The 14,395-nt window shown below is 39.0% G+C and overlaps 1 protein-coding gene across 1 annotated transcript in view; it reads left to right on the top strand.

Moving 5' to 3' along the window:
* The first annotated feature begins 747 nt into the window (after positions 1-747).
* The window catches only part of plce1 (phospholipase C, epsilon 1), a 78,056-nt gene continuing 64,408 nt past the window's right edge, over positions 748-14,395 (top strand). The window contains exons 1-6 of the mRNA XM_073489493.1: positions 748-817; positions 6,249-6,408; positions 6,533-6,622; positions 7,762-8,430; positions 8,639-9,049; positions 9,506-9,715. Coding sequence (XP_073345594.1) covers positions 7,807-8,430; positions 8,639-9,049; positions 9,506-9,715 — 1,245 coding nt within the window. The 5' untranslated portion in view covers positions 748-817; positions 6,249-6,408; positions 6,533-6,622; positions 7,762-7,806. The remainder of the gene's footprint in view (positions 818-6,248; positions 6,409-6,532; positions 6,623-7,761; positions 8,431-8,638; positions 9,050-9,505; positions 9,716-14,395) is intronic.

Here is a 14,395-nt window from a genome sequence, read left to right as displayed (position 1 = left end):
AGATGGGCAGACAACTGTCTCTTCTTGTTTTATCAGTTTTTTTAGTCATGCAGGCAGTTGATATCACAGTTTTGTTTGTCTTTTTCTGAGATAGACAAGCTTTTTACAGCAGAACACAAGCCCACGTTCAACCTTTTCAGTTTTGGAAAGAAATCATTGCCTCATGTTTTCAAATAGTCCAGCTTGTTTGGGATAGTTTAAAACTGTAACTTACAAAAATGAGATTTAGCATGTAAATTGGTGAGTTTTAGAGGTGCTGGTAGGAGGATTTTGTTAGCTTTGAACAGAAAAGGGTTAGCTGAGTCCCTCTTTTTTCTGCTTTTTTTCAGCTAAACTAACCAGCTGCTCTCTATGGCTTCATATTTACCGTACAGAAATGACAGTTGTATCAATCATTTCATCTAACTCTTGGCAACGTATCGAACCCAGTTGAGTACAAAGAATTACTCATCGCTTTGCACAAAGCCATTTACAAAAACTCCCTGAAATCAAACAGCTGTGTGTCACTGCAGTCTCTGTCATGTGTTGTAACTGTCAGTCAGATGACTGTCAAGGTGAAATATTTATGTCAATAAATTATGCACAAACTTCAGAGTCGCACCCTGATTGGCTGCTGAACTTGCAGACTGACAGTGGCAAGCCCATGCCTCATGTCACTCTTTGTGTCTTGTCTCATTCGCTGTTTCTTTTGCTCTCCCTGTCTCTTTCACTCAGTTGACATTGACAACAAGATAGTAATTGGGAATCCTGAATCAGCTGGAATACATGGAGCTCTTGATTTACAAGAGTATTTATAAGGCTTGTTGCTTCCATTAATGTAAGTATTGTCATAAAAATATTATTTGATTTTACACCGTTTGAGATATTTTCCAGGAAATTATGCATGGTATAACATGTGCCTTGTGCTGGACAATATTGTACATATAATACAACAAGTGAAGTAGAAGTGATTGAGGGTTTTCTTGGTCAGTGCACTTCTCACTGTGTGACCTGATTTCCTGCGTGTGGGTGGGTGGGTGTGTGTGTGTGTGTGTGTGTGTGTGCGTCTGTCTGTGTTTGTAGCCCAAGGCTGAGATTTAGCCTAAAAGAGCCGTTTGCTTTCCCGGACAGGGTCACAGTTCAGCTGATAACAAGAGCTACTTTGAACCGTGTTTAGTGTGTCTGCATGGTTGTTTTTTTTAGGTTTATTCACCCCCAAGATGGAACCATTCTTTTTAATTAAGCAGTTTATTTGTAAATGTCACCCTTTTAACACTAATCTCATAGCAGGTCTGCTGTGTGTTTGTCTTTTTATTGCCATTTCATCTGCTGTTTCTTATGAGAATGAAATACAGCCATGAAGATAAACACTAACTGAACAGCTGTAGGACATTTATATCAAACCTTTAAGTCCACATGCTTCCATTTTAAGCTACCACGGTGTGGAAATGCTATCCTGGTGCTAATTTCAGAGTGTTTTTAAATTAGCTTGATGGCAAGCACAGCTGTCTATCATGCCCACAGGCACATGGCTTCAGGATTTAAAGCTACAGTGGGTGACTTCTTGCCCGGGTTAATCAGAGTGTTATGCTACTACCACCCTCCTTACCCATAATTACACAGGCTCATGCCCTATCATGTGTCATGTGTCAGTTTGTGTCCTTGGATGACATAAGCCTTAATGCAACAGCTAACATCTGTAGAGACACAACATCACCTGAAGCAGCAGATAATGAACAGATGGTTTACAAATAGAAAATGTATGTCTTTCTTGTTTTTAATTATGTCTTGTCTGCAGCATGTTTACTTTTACTGCACCTTCGTTTTGCCTCGCTCCTCCCAATTGTAGTTGTTGCTATGGCTTGCATCTGCTATGATTGCTCATCTCTCTTTTATAATTACACCTGAGCTCAATGACAGGTTGGTGCCTATAACAAGTTTTACACACCATACTTGATTTGTGATGTCTGGAAATTAGAAATATGGGCATGCAAACACAGGTTGGCAGAATTGTAGATTATTGTTATGTTTATTTATTCTTAGTTTGAATATAAAAGAAGGATAAATGAGGATTAAAATGTATGATTAAATGCAAAAAGGTTAAAGTTTCATATCCAGCAGGAGTGATCATAACAACACAGGTGCTACAGTAGGGAGTGATACTGTACAGTGTCAAATGTAGTGACTTAGGTTGTTGTACTTTTGATATATCTGGTTGGACCTGTTAGATGACTGTGACACATGCAGGTGAGATTCTTCCGGTTAGGGATCGCTGTGGGCTGTCAACATTGTGAAGAACAGAAGAATCAGAAAATTGTAATCTGAGGTCTTAAAAGAAAACGTCTTCAGCATGTCAGTAGGTCAGTGTCAAGGTGCCTGGTCTCAGTCAGTTATGTGGCTCCAGGCAAGCTGCTCCCATGTGTTGCTGGTTCAGTCTGAGGTACGTTGTGCAACTGACACATTGAAATCCATTATTTACCTTGGCATGTGTTGTTGTGTTGTACTTAAATACAATTTTGAGGTACTTGTTGTATTCTACTTGAATATATCAATTTTCTATACTTCCACTCTACTACATTTGGAGGCAAGTACTTTTTATCCACTACATTGATGTAATAATAGTTACTATTTACTTTGCAGATTACATGCTGCATCAGAGCTAAATGAGTGCACATTAAAATTAACTTGTTTTATCGACAATCAGATAAAAACCAACACTGATTCCAATCATCAGAATAATGCTGAATATCAGATCTGATAATTGGATGATCCATAATATACAATATTTGTTTACATGTAAATAAATGCATTATTTACTTGTACTTTTTATACTTAAGTTCATTTTTTCCCTAGAAAATTGATTTTGATACATTTGATATCAGATACTATAAGACTTATTATTTTTATAAGTACTATTTTTATGCGTGACTTTTACTATTAATATAGTAAGTAATATTTTCATACGATATCTTTATTTTTACTCAAGCATGACTTTTGGCTACTTTATACAGCACTGATTATAATGAAGTACTGTAGTTCTGCAGAGATGTTCTGGACTACAAATCTTGTTCTCCAGATGTAAGGAAACACGTTGTTTGGTACAGACCCCAACAAATCAATCATGATGTGAATCAGTCACATCATCCTGATTTTAATATTTTTTTCAGTTAAAATATACATTACATGATGTTGCAAACCGTAATATCTATCAAGAACATTATGCAGCTCTAAGTTTGGTATTAATTGTTTTTCAGTAAATAAGATAAACGTAACTGATCTGATTCAGGGGAAAGAAAATATTTTTAAAGTTCATTGGGCCATTAAAGATATTTATTATTCACATATCATGTCAACCAAACCCTTCTTCCCTGGCTTCCCATAGTTTTATGATAGGCTTCAAATTCTGTTTCTAGTTTCCACCAGCCTTAAAAACGTTTTCCATCAAATAGTTTAGCTTTTTTTTTTATTAGCTGCATTATATTGATTGTTAAAGCCCATTTTGAATAAAAATACTTCATGTAACCACCTTCTCTGGCCTACTCCAAAATTTAGTTTTTACTAGACGTTCATAAGTATCTGGACAATTCTGAATCTTGGCATGTCTCCTATTTATTGCTACAGGAGTGGCTCATTCTTTCGAAATGGTCTCTGCAGCTCCAGTACAACAATAATGATTGCCTGTGGTATAGAGCTGGAATCAGTAGGTTCAAAGCACCATTGTAGGTGTGTGGAAAAATGTTCTGACATCGAAAAAAACAGCATAAATCAAACAGATCTAACTCTAAAAGTCCCATCATCAAAGGCTATCGTCAATCATCAGTGTGCTCACAAGGCTACAGCTGAGCTGCAAGGTAGAGGAAGTTGTATGAAGGTTAGCTGTCACTGTTTTTTTATGAATGGAGCACTTGTTTGTTTCATCCCTTTGGCTGAAGTTCTGTCCGTGTGAATGTAGCACAGAGCCTTGAAAAGAGGCTGCAGACATCCAGCACAGACACCTTGATGTGTGTGTGTGTGTGTGTGTGTGTGTGTGTGTGTGTTTGTGCGGGGGGGTGGGGGGGTGGGGTCAGTGAGATCTATCCTCCCTATTTGTATTTCTCTCCCACACACACACACACACACACACACACACACACACACACACACACACACACACACACACGGACACACTAAATGTGTAGTCACTCGGCTGGTCCCACATTCCGACTGTGGCCCACGCATTTTGGCAGGAATTAAGGGCTGTAGTCACTCTAATTATGAGGTCTCGGGCACTCATTTTTTGGATTTATTCATCTCTGGCCACCGTAACGATACCAGAACCACACAATTAGTATGCGTGCATGTTGTGGGTGAGTGTGTCTGTTATGGATGTATTTCATGCAAGGAGAGCGCATAACTAGTCTCTGACCAGCTATGATTTATTCGTCTACCAGTGTGCTTGATACAGATGGGGAAAGTAAATCAGGTTTTTCCCTTATTGTAGAGCTGTGTGTGATGAAAGACAAGAGAGAAAAGAGATGGTTCAGTTTCACAGGCATCTTTGCTTTTTCTCTTTTCCAACTGGCATTCTATTGAGTTTGTATAATTGGCATCTTTGAAAAGTATATCCTTTCATTAAAGAGTCTTGTATTTCAAGACGGCTGAACAATATCAAAAGTCTTTCAGTATCGACATACAAGACATATCCCAATATTTTGAAGTCACATTTAAACACTTCATAAATGCGAGGACTGGGCAACAACGTAGCATATACTTTACCATAATGAAGCCTTTAAAACCAGGAAATACAACACTTATGCCATGTAAGGATATGATATCCAAAATCTAAGAAGATATATAGTCTCATATCACGATAATGATATAATATTGATATATTGTCCAGCCCTAGCAAGTGTAATCAACAACACTCCCTGATGCTCCGAGCAGAGCCAGCTGCTACCTGCATGGCTAACTGAGCTAACTAGCTAATAGCAGCTACAGTTGTTCCTGTAGAAACAAGTAAATCTATCTGTTCATCAGGAAACTATAAATCACAGAGAGTTGGGCCAGGGGACATCAGATTGAAAACAGGAAAACATTGTCTCCAAATTTAAATGACTTTTTTGTTACATAATAATTGCTTGTGTCGGAGGTAAAGTGGCAATGCCTGTATAAAGTTTGTATGTTATAACTTGCATTGCAACCTCAAAGCATGTTGTTACATATACTCCTAATAATAGGGATTCCAGGAATCTTAAAGATTTCTTCCCACCTTTCGGGGCCTTTGCTTTAATGCTTTAATTGTTGGTAGTTTGTGAGCAGATGACAGGAAACAAGGGGGAAGAAGATGGGTAATGACATGCAACTAAAGTTCCCAGTCGGATGTGAATCAGAGACGCTTAATTTCATGGTTAGTGCCTTAACCCCTAAGCCCCAATGTGCCCCTATTTGTAAGTTTTCTTAACAGTTACATAATGTGATGGAGAGCTGGCATTGAACTCATTTCAAGCTACCAGTCGCATTGCACCATTCCAACATAGTTTTTCTTTTTCTTCATAAAATGTAAGTTTATGATGATTAAGGATCAGTGTGGATTATCTTTATACATGATCTAATGCTGGTGTTTATCGTTACTTTGCTGATAATTATAAGTACTTTGGTAGTGGTTGTGTGGTGGTGATGTGTCTGAGGTTTTCCCATGGAATTAAACCAAGACACGACATTGCTGAAGAATTTAATACAACCTCTGAGAGGTGATAGTCCTCATGTATTTAACTTTACCAAAGCACATAGAACATGCTACAGCTCATACATCATCTCAGGAAATAGGGATAAATGTTCCGTTTATAGTTTTATTCTTATTGCCCGAAGAATGTTGGCAGTTTTGAAGGGTGCAAAATAAGAGTTGATCCTTCCAGCTTCAATTCAGCATTTGTTGTTTCAGTTGTTTCGCTCACAATGGCTCACACTGTGTGCAGTGATTTGATTTGAATAGTTATAGATAAGAAAGCTGATGTAATGAAAGAAGAAAGCACAGAAGTAACTGAGAGAAAACTGAAATATTTTCAAGTTAGTAAATTGTGTTTCTCATGTGTCTTTCAATTTCTCTTTGTATCTGTGTCAGCGACTCAGTCTTAAACTTCCTGTCTCAACCTGTCCTCTTTGAATATGCTTTCAAGGCATGAGAGTTGTAAATGTATTTTTTCAAGAATTAAAGATGCCATGGAAGTTACTCATGAGAACCAGGTAAATAATGATTGGGTGTCTGTGTTTTCTCTCTTTGTCTCTCACAGGGTCTGCACATGGATAACTACGCCACAGATACATGTCAGGACCAATCAGAGCTAGCGCCCACAGGCACACACATGGCCTTGTAAGCTGCCACTGTGAACCTTACTATCAAGGAAATTCTTCGGTCCTCCAGGGCCGCCACCGTGGGTTCTCTATCTGCTGGTTTGTACAGCTGCACAAGCTTGTGTTTCCACAACACACACACAGAGCACACTCTGTATGGACGTGCTGTCTTAGTCACTTAAGAGGTCACTGGAAGCTCAAGTTATTATTTCGCCCAGCACAGGCCTTTGACCATGAGGGCACACTGAAATTTTAAAAGAAGCTTGGGTCTGTTGTGTGGCATGACCTGAAGTGGATCTCTCTCATCGTCTAAGTAAGTATATTCATCTCAACTAAAATACAGAAGGTTTATACTACTGATGATAGGTTATTGATGATTAAAGGTACATTTGTATTACTTAAGTCAATTCACTTCTCATTCAACTAATCAACCAAGGTGCTCCAACCTGCCTCAGGCTCAAACAGTAGATTTTTGAACAACTGGAAGAGCAAATGCTCTGTTCAGGAAAGACTGAATTTACTCAGTCACAAACATGAGAATGCTGTCACCTTACACAATGTATGGCTTTTGAAGTCTGCAAATTTCATTTCCTCTGCAAATTTCATTTCCTCCAGCTGCTTTCTATGGAGCCACTAATTGAGACATAAGACGGCACGTCTCAAATGATAGGAACTAAGGGTCTCAGAGAAATGTATTTGACTGATGCTTCATTTAATTCTACTCTGAATTTGAGATAAATAAAATAGGACTTGAGCCAAATTATGAAGATCGGTAACACTTTATTTTAAGGTATACATATTAACCATTAAGTAGTTGCTTAAAAGCATGCATATAAGTAGCATATTGGCTCTTTATAAGTCAGTATTAAGAACTTATTAATGCCTTATGACCATATTCTCGGCTACGAGGTTATTAACTAATTCACTATTAGTTTGACACTTACTAACACACATGTTAGCAAGACCTCACTTCAGGACATGGGACGTATTCTCAGCCAGAAAGACTTAATTTAAAGTTATTTGGACACTATTAACACTAAATAGTTAGTACTTAGCAGTTTTGTGTTTTGTGACATAAGAATACATCATATTATTGTGTTTAGAGGGAATGGCTTTTCTTGTGGTAACCACCTCATAAAACCCTTCATGTGCCAAACATATTAAAATAATAATTATTAATGATTACTTACTATCAATAAGGAGGAATTGGGAGGTTATTGAGGGGAACTCTTCATTAATGGCTGAGTAGTCGTAGAAATGGTCATGCAGAATAAGGCAATAGTAAATGCTTATAATGGCTAATAAAGAGCCAATATGCATCTAATATAAATGGTGATAAGCAACTAGGTAATGGTCAATATGTGTACTCTAATATTAAATGTTAACTAAAGACCTTCTAAATGCTGTTTGGTTAGATTTCGTCTGCTTAACTGTCATCAATTATTTTTTAAGCTGCAGCAGAATAACATATAAAGCGGGACGCTCCACGGAGACACGATGGCTACTGAAGAAAATCAGACACAGGTCGGGGCTGCAGTTCTGGCGCAGCACACCTCACTTCCTCCATCTACTGGGAGCAGACCCAGCAGGGAAGCCAGACATGTCATAAACAGCCAGGAAGTTCAGCGATGCTCTGACCAACTGTGGCATTCAAAACAGCGGAGCAACCTGTCCCTCCTCTTATACAGGAAGTTGTCGAGTGACAGCGGTAATGGGACAACTTTGCATGAGGAATATGAGTGTTTGGATTGCAGCTCAAAACTCTTGAGCACCGAAGAGAAACTCTATCCAGAGCTGTCGGCTGGCAGGAGAATTGAGGGAATAGCTAACACAGTTGCTCCAATACCTGGGAAAAGTTCAGAGGGATCTCCCTGCCAGCTGGACACCTCAGGAGAGGGTGTGGATGCAGGCAGAAACAGAACTGGCAGCACCCGCTGCTCCTGCACCATGTCTAGCCTTTACACCAGTCCAAACATCTACTGTTGCCACAGCCCCAGATCTAGTCCGAGCCCCAGCTCCAGCCCTGTTCACAGTCCTCACCTCAGCTCTAGCCCCTCTCAGCCCAACCAGCGACACATCCGCCGCAGCAGCCTGCCTGTGTCCATGCTGGCTTTCCACAAGGTAATAACGGAGGAAGTTGGTAGCAAATTGTACCCGTTTAGCTGCCACACCAAGGCTGTAATTTGTTCTCTGTGCTCTTAAATGCTTGTTTTTAAGCAAAAGACAAAACATTACAATGTTTACAGTGTAAATTAAATGCTTTCCCCTATTCAAGAGATGCAGAAACACAATTAATGCAGTTTTTCATTTTCCATGTTTTCTCTTCAAGACATCACCTTCCCTCTCATCTCAGTGCAGTCCGTCCAGTGAACCGAGCTCTTTGGCGTCATCTCCCTGTGGTTCTCCCAGTCCCAACCACCGCCAGCATAACCAAAATGGACACATCCATCGACACCACATCAAAGACGGCTACTCAAGTTTAGAGAGGCTTAACCGAAGGCCCAGGGTCACCAAAGCCTCCCTGGAGAAACTATTCCTACGACGGGCATCTCTAGAAACAATGACAACAACCCAGAGGAACAATGAGAGATCATCCTCAAGACTGACCAGGGACTGCAACAGGGGCAGTAGCAGTGAAGAGGGCAATGGAGAAGGTCTCATAGATGACACAGAGTTTATTAGGAACCGTAAAGAGCGCTCCACTGTCCTGGTTAGGCGCTTCTACAAGAACAATCAAAAGGTATTTATATGCAAGATTACTTGTATTCAGTTGATATTTTAAACATGTTAGAAAAATTGGTTTCCTTTCATCACTCTTGACATTGTTCATCATTTATAGTTTGCTTCAAAACAATAGACAGAGACATAGGGCTTCAACTAATGATTCTTTTCACTGCTGATTAATCTGTTGATTATTTTCTCAATTAATCGATTAGTTGTTTTGTTGTGGACAAAACAAATGTCTTGTTTTGTCCACAACCTCAAGATATTCAGTTTGCTGTCACAGAGGAGTAAAGACACTAGAAAATATTCACATTTAAGAAGCTGGAATCAGGGAATTTTTACCTATTTTCCTTATAAATTACTCAAACAGATGAATCGATTATCATAATAGTGCAAACTCAAAATTGACAACTAATCAAATAATCATTACAGCTTTAGAGACATGCTAAGATACTTTTCTTCTTTCCATAAGGTAACCAAGTCAGTGTGTACCGGAACCAGAGCGATTGTCAGGACACTGCCATCAGGACGCATCTCAGAGGAGGTCTGGGAGGTGGTTGTTGATTGCAGGATATGGCGACCGAGTAAGAAGGATATACAGCCAATCTTAATGCGTGGTGCAGGAGAAGAATTCAGTGTCTGCAGGGAGATGCTACGACTTGTTGGAGTTAAGCGACAGCAGGTGAGAAAACAAATACACGGACTCTCCATGTATGGATTTTATAAGACTTAAAGGTCCAGTGTGTAGGATTTAGAGGCTTATAGCGGTGAGGTTCCAGATTTTAATCAACTGAACACCCTCTCTTATGATGGCAGCTAAAAATGTGAAAAATGCAAAAGCCGGTGTTTGGTTTGTCCATTCTGGGCTACTGTAGAAACATGGCAGTGCAACATCTATAGATATAAAGTTTACACACAACAATTCTTAGTTTCACATGATCACACACATTTCTGAATATTATATTCTGTTTGCCCCTAAATCTTACACATTGAAGCTTAAAAGTTTTAAATACAGCAATTTGCATTAGAAGTTGTTGAAAGTAGTAGAATCAGGACAGCAATGAAGTGAAATTCTCAGGTCTTGGATAGTTTATCTTTCACACCCAGGCTACTGTTAACAAGCTCTCGCTAAGGGAGAGCTGAAACAGTGCATCTAAAAAGCATTTTTTTGTAAGTCTGTAGTGTTAATCAGCACAATTAAACATGTTTTCCACAATCATCCTAAGCCAACTGTTTCTTAAGTTGCCTTTTTACAAGTTTAGGAAATGTGTTGTAGTGGGAACTGTTCAATCGTTATGGTGTTCATGGCCTTACATCACCAACTTTTTGCCTCAAGATATAATGTGCTTTTTCTTTAAGTGCTCTAACATGACGTGGAATTTCCACAGATGATAAGGCACTGGGGTTATATGTGGTTTTGCTTTTCAAACTCTCTTTTCTTTGCCACAAGAAAAAGGAGAACGTGCAATACTTTTCCTAGCTGCAGTGGCACAAAAGTATTTATGGCTTGATTGATTCTTTGTTCAATAGAGAAGGATTGCTCTTGGCTTTTTGCTTCTCTGTGTTTGTGTTGAAATGTTATGCCTGTTGTGCATGAAAGATGAATAATTTGTACAAGGAGTATGTTAATAGACCAACACACACATCCCAAGAAACACATGCACACAGGCTCTTTGTTCGGGGAAGGCCCCTGCTGCGGAAAAATGATTTATTCTCTGTTAGTCCTGCTCCCCATATTACTGACAGACTGAATGACTGAGCCTTCTGTGTGTGTGTAAATGGACTGAGCAGAGTTGGCATCTGCATTAAAGTTACAGCCATGGAAATTGGAGAGATGGTAAATGAGCAAGACAGAGTGAGAAAGTCAGAGAGAGACAGAGGATGGAGGAAAAGAGAAAGGGTGAGACAGACAGAGAGAGACGCTGGACGTTACTGTGTTATTATCCAGTTTCCAAGCAGGAGAGTGTTTTTACAAACAGGAGAAAACTCTCACAGGAACGGTTTGACTTGAGCAACATTGGCAGACACGATTTAGCCTTTCAATAGAAGGCATTTTGTCTGTCATAAGTCATGTCTTTCAGTGTGGGAGGTGCAAACATTATAAGAGACTGTGAGGACGAGGGATCCGCAGCATCACACAGGATGCTGTCCTGTTGTTTTTTGTTATCGTATTCCCCCTCTTCCTGTAAAAACTCAAAACACATGGAAACCAAAACCTATTTCTTTGAAGACATAGAAAACCACTGAATTACACAAGAGCAAGTTTGTTGTATTTTAATGCTGAATTTCTATTTTACTTTTCTGCTGTGTGTAGATGTTGCTGTATGATGGTAGTAGCAAAATATATTGTGTATTTGTAGGCTTATTATTAGATAAATATTAGACACCAGTTGCTTGGAGGTCCGCACTGCATCATGTTCTATTTAGGGCCGCTGCAAGTATTATTATTTTCGATATGTTTTCGAATTGTGAAAAATACTCAAAGTGACGTCCTAAGATTGCTTTTTTTGTCAAACCAACAGTCCAAAACAAAACTTCTTTTCATTTATGATTGTAGCATTGTAGAAAAGCAGTTAATCATTATATATGTGTATATATATATATATATATATATATATATATATATATATATATATATAAGCTGGAACCAGCAAATTTTGACATTTTAGCTTAGGAAATGACTTAAACCATTAAACAATTATCAAAATAGTTGGCAATTAATTTTCTTTTGAATGGCAAATCAATTCATGTTTGCAGCTCTAGTTCGATTCACTAGGGCTGGGCATTGTTTACTGAATTGGCATATCAAGATGTCCACAGTTGAATATATTGATGGGCGATGACATTGTTGTTGGGAGGTCGCACTGACCTGACCCACCTATCCCACACAGCCGAGAAAACCATCTCGCATAACCACCAACATACATCCCTTTGCTGGGTTTAACTGGGTATTTGCCTCATCGCCACGTCTGTACTTAGCTGAGCCTCAGAAGCTTGAAACAAAGTTAGCCAGTTAGCTAGCTATGTTGATGAGGCTAGATAAAGCAAATAGCAATGGCACAATTAAAAGAAACACACTAAAATTGGTCCACAGAAAAGAACTACTGTGATTGTAGTAACAACTTTGTATTTCATCTTAATAGTTAACATAATAAGAAGAGTGAGAGCTTAGCCCTTTTGTTAAAAGAAACTAACTAACTATTGTTAATTCAAGTCCGGTCCCCATGGGTATTTAAAGAGGAAGAGTTTCTATGTGGGCGCTTGACTACGCATTTTTTATTGCTTTATGTTTTTATGACGGGATTCCACAGTGTGGAACAGTTTTCCTGAGAACTGTATATGTGCACATAATATATGCATGGATATGAATTTGTGTTTTATGAGATCATACATGGCCACAACAGAGCCAGGGGCTGTCTAAGGTTTCTTACATGTGGACGAGGGCTTTTACACTCACACCATACAAACACACACAATCTACACATACTCATGTGCATACTGCAGTGTGGTTTCTGACTTTGCCAAAGTGTTTTTATGAGTCCTTTGTGGTCGTAGAAATACGGGCTGAGTTAAGCCCAGGCAGTGCTGCTTTAATAATGAGCCTATTGAAAACGGGGGAGTTGCCAGCACTTCTCTTGTCAAAACACCATCTGAGCTACTCCTGTAAGGGGTCACCAGAGAAATTCTGAGAGCACTGGGCCGCAGTGAATAAGTAGAGTTGAAGCAGAGTTGTCATCAGGATCATAAAAAACTATGAAAAAAGTAGGACCACTTCCCGTTGCAAACAAAAGGGAGTCATGATGTCTAAAATGTGCAATTGTGAAGAAACATATTCCTTCTGTTTAACAATAAAATAACAAGAAAATATGCGACATGTGAGTCAAAATCTTAAATAGTCTTTTAACTAAAGAATTTAACCATGTTTTCTTTCCATTTAGATGTTATGTAATAGCATGTATTCAGTATTCAGCACACAGACATTGTAAATGATCACATAATTTGCATTTAGTATGCCTGCATGTATGAATGAATTCATGCATTCATACTGTGAGATGGTCATAGCTTTATATTCTTTATTTCCTGGGTGGTTGCCCCACCACACTAAAAACCAAACAGACAAAAAAGTCTCTAACACCGTCTCTCTCTGTCTCTACTCCCCTCTGTCTTTTACACACACACACACACACACACACACACACACACACACACACACACACACACACACACACACACAACCATACTTTATAATACACAGGCCCCCTATATGTGGCATGTAACCCTGACTCTGCAGTAATCATGTTGAGGAGTTTTCTGGAGGTATCCTGTGGCCCCGTGTGTTTATTGCTACAACTAATGAAGCGAGCCAAAGAACACAGGATTATATGATGGAGGGACTGGTGCAGGGTAACAGTGAGAGAGAGAGACAGAGAGGAGGGGTGACACACCAGGAGAGAAAGAGGGAGAAAATAAGATTTTAACAGTGGAAAAAGGAGAAACTCTACCGTGGAGGAAAAGTGAGAAACAGGGTGGTGGTGGGGGGGAATCAGGCATGGACTATTTGAGAGAGAGGAAACTAAAAGAACGTTTAGACCAAGACAAAGCAATGAACTTATGTTTTATACAGGTTTTTACTCTAGTTGATAGTGGAAAAAGGACATGATGGAAAGTATTAGGCTATAAATTGGAGGGGGAAAAAGACTTCTCTCATACGCATTATCCAGAGAAAACCACAATTGCTATAAAATGTTTTTAAATGTTACAATATTTCTCTTTCTATTTCTTTCTTTTTGTTTTTCTCTCATTTGTAATACTGTATTTTCCTCCTTGTCCTTTCCCGAGCACTGTTGTAGAGTCTTATAGTTAGCTAGACAAATACTTAATCGGAGGACACGATGCATGAAATCAAAGGGAACACATTATATCATATCCAACCCATGATACTGTCTTTTTTGCACCTTAATAGCAACACTAACTCTCTAAAAAGCATGTTCTGCTGTCCTCTTTGTTTAGATTGTATTTGTTATTTGTAGAATAAATGTCTCTTAATTCCCTCTATGCACTGATCAATGTGCCTACAATCTTTTTTTTTTTTGGGAAGTTGAACAAAAAAGGAGTGTTTCATTACTTTGTGCAGGGTTTAAAGGTGAAACACTCAAACACACACCTGGCGTAAAGGGATCAAACAGTCTCTGAAACCAGAAGCATTTTATTATTTGCCTTTGTGTAGCCTACCAATTAGAGCCCTGCTGAGTGCTTTCATTTATCTCAGGGTGTTGTCAGGCTAAGTGGTCAGTGACCATGCACATCCTTGCACACACACACAAACACAGGCAGGTAGAGATGTGTACATAGACACTTAAAC

Source organism: Pagrus major, chromosome 20, assembly GCF_040436345.1.
Source record: "Pagrus major chromosome 20, Pma_NU_1.0".
In the NCBI taxonomy this organism is placed as follows: Eukaryota; Metazoa; Chordata; class Actinopteri; order Spariformes; family Sparidae; genus Pagrus; species Pagrus major.
This window is presented reverse-complemented; position numbering and strand designations above follow the sequence as displayed.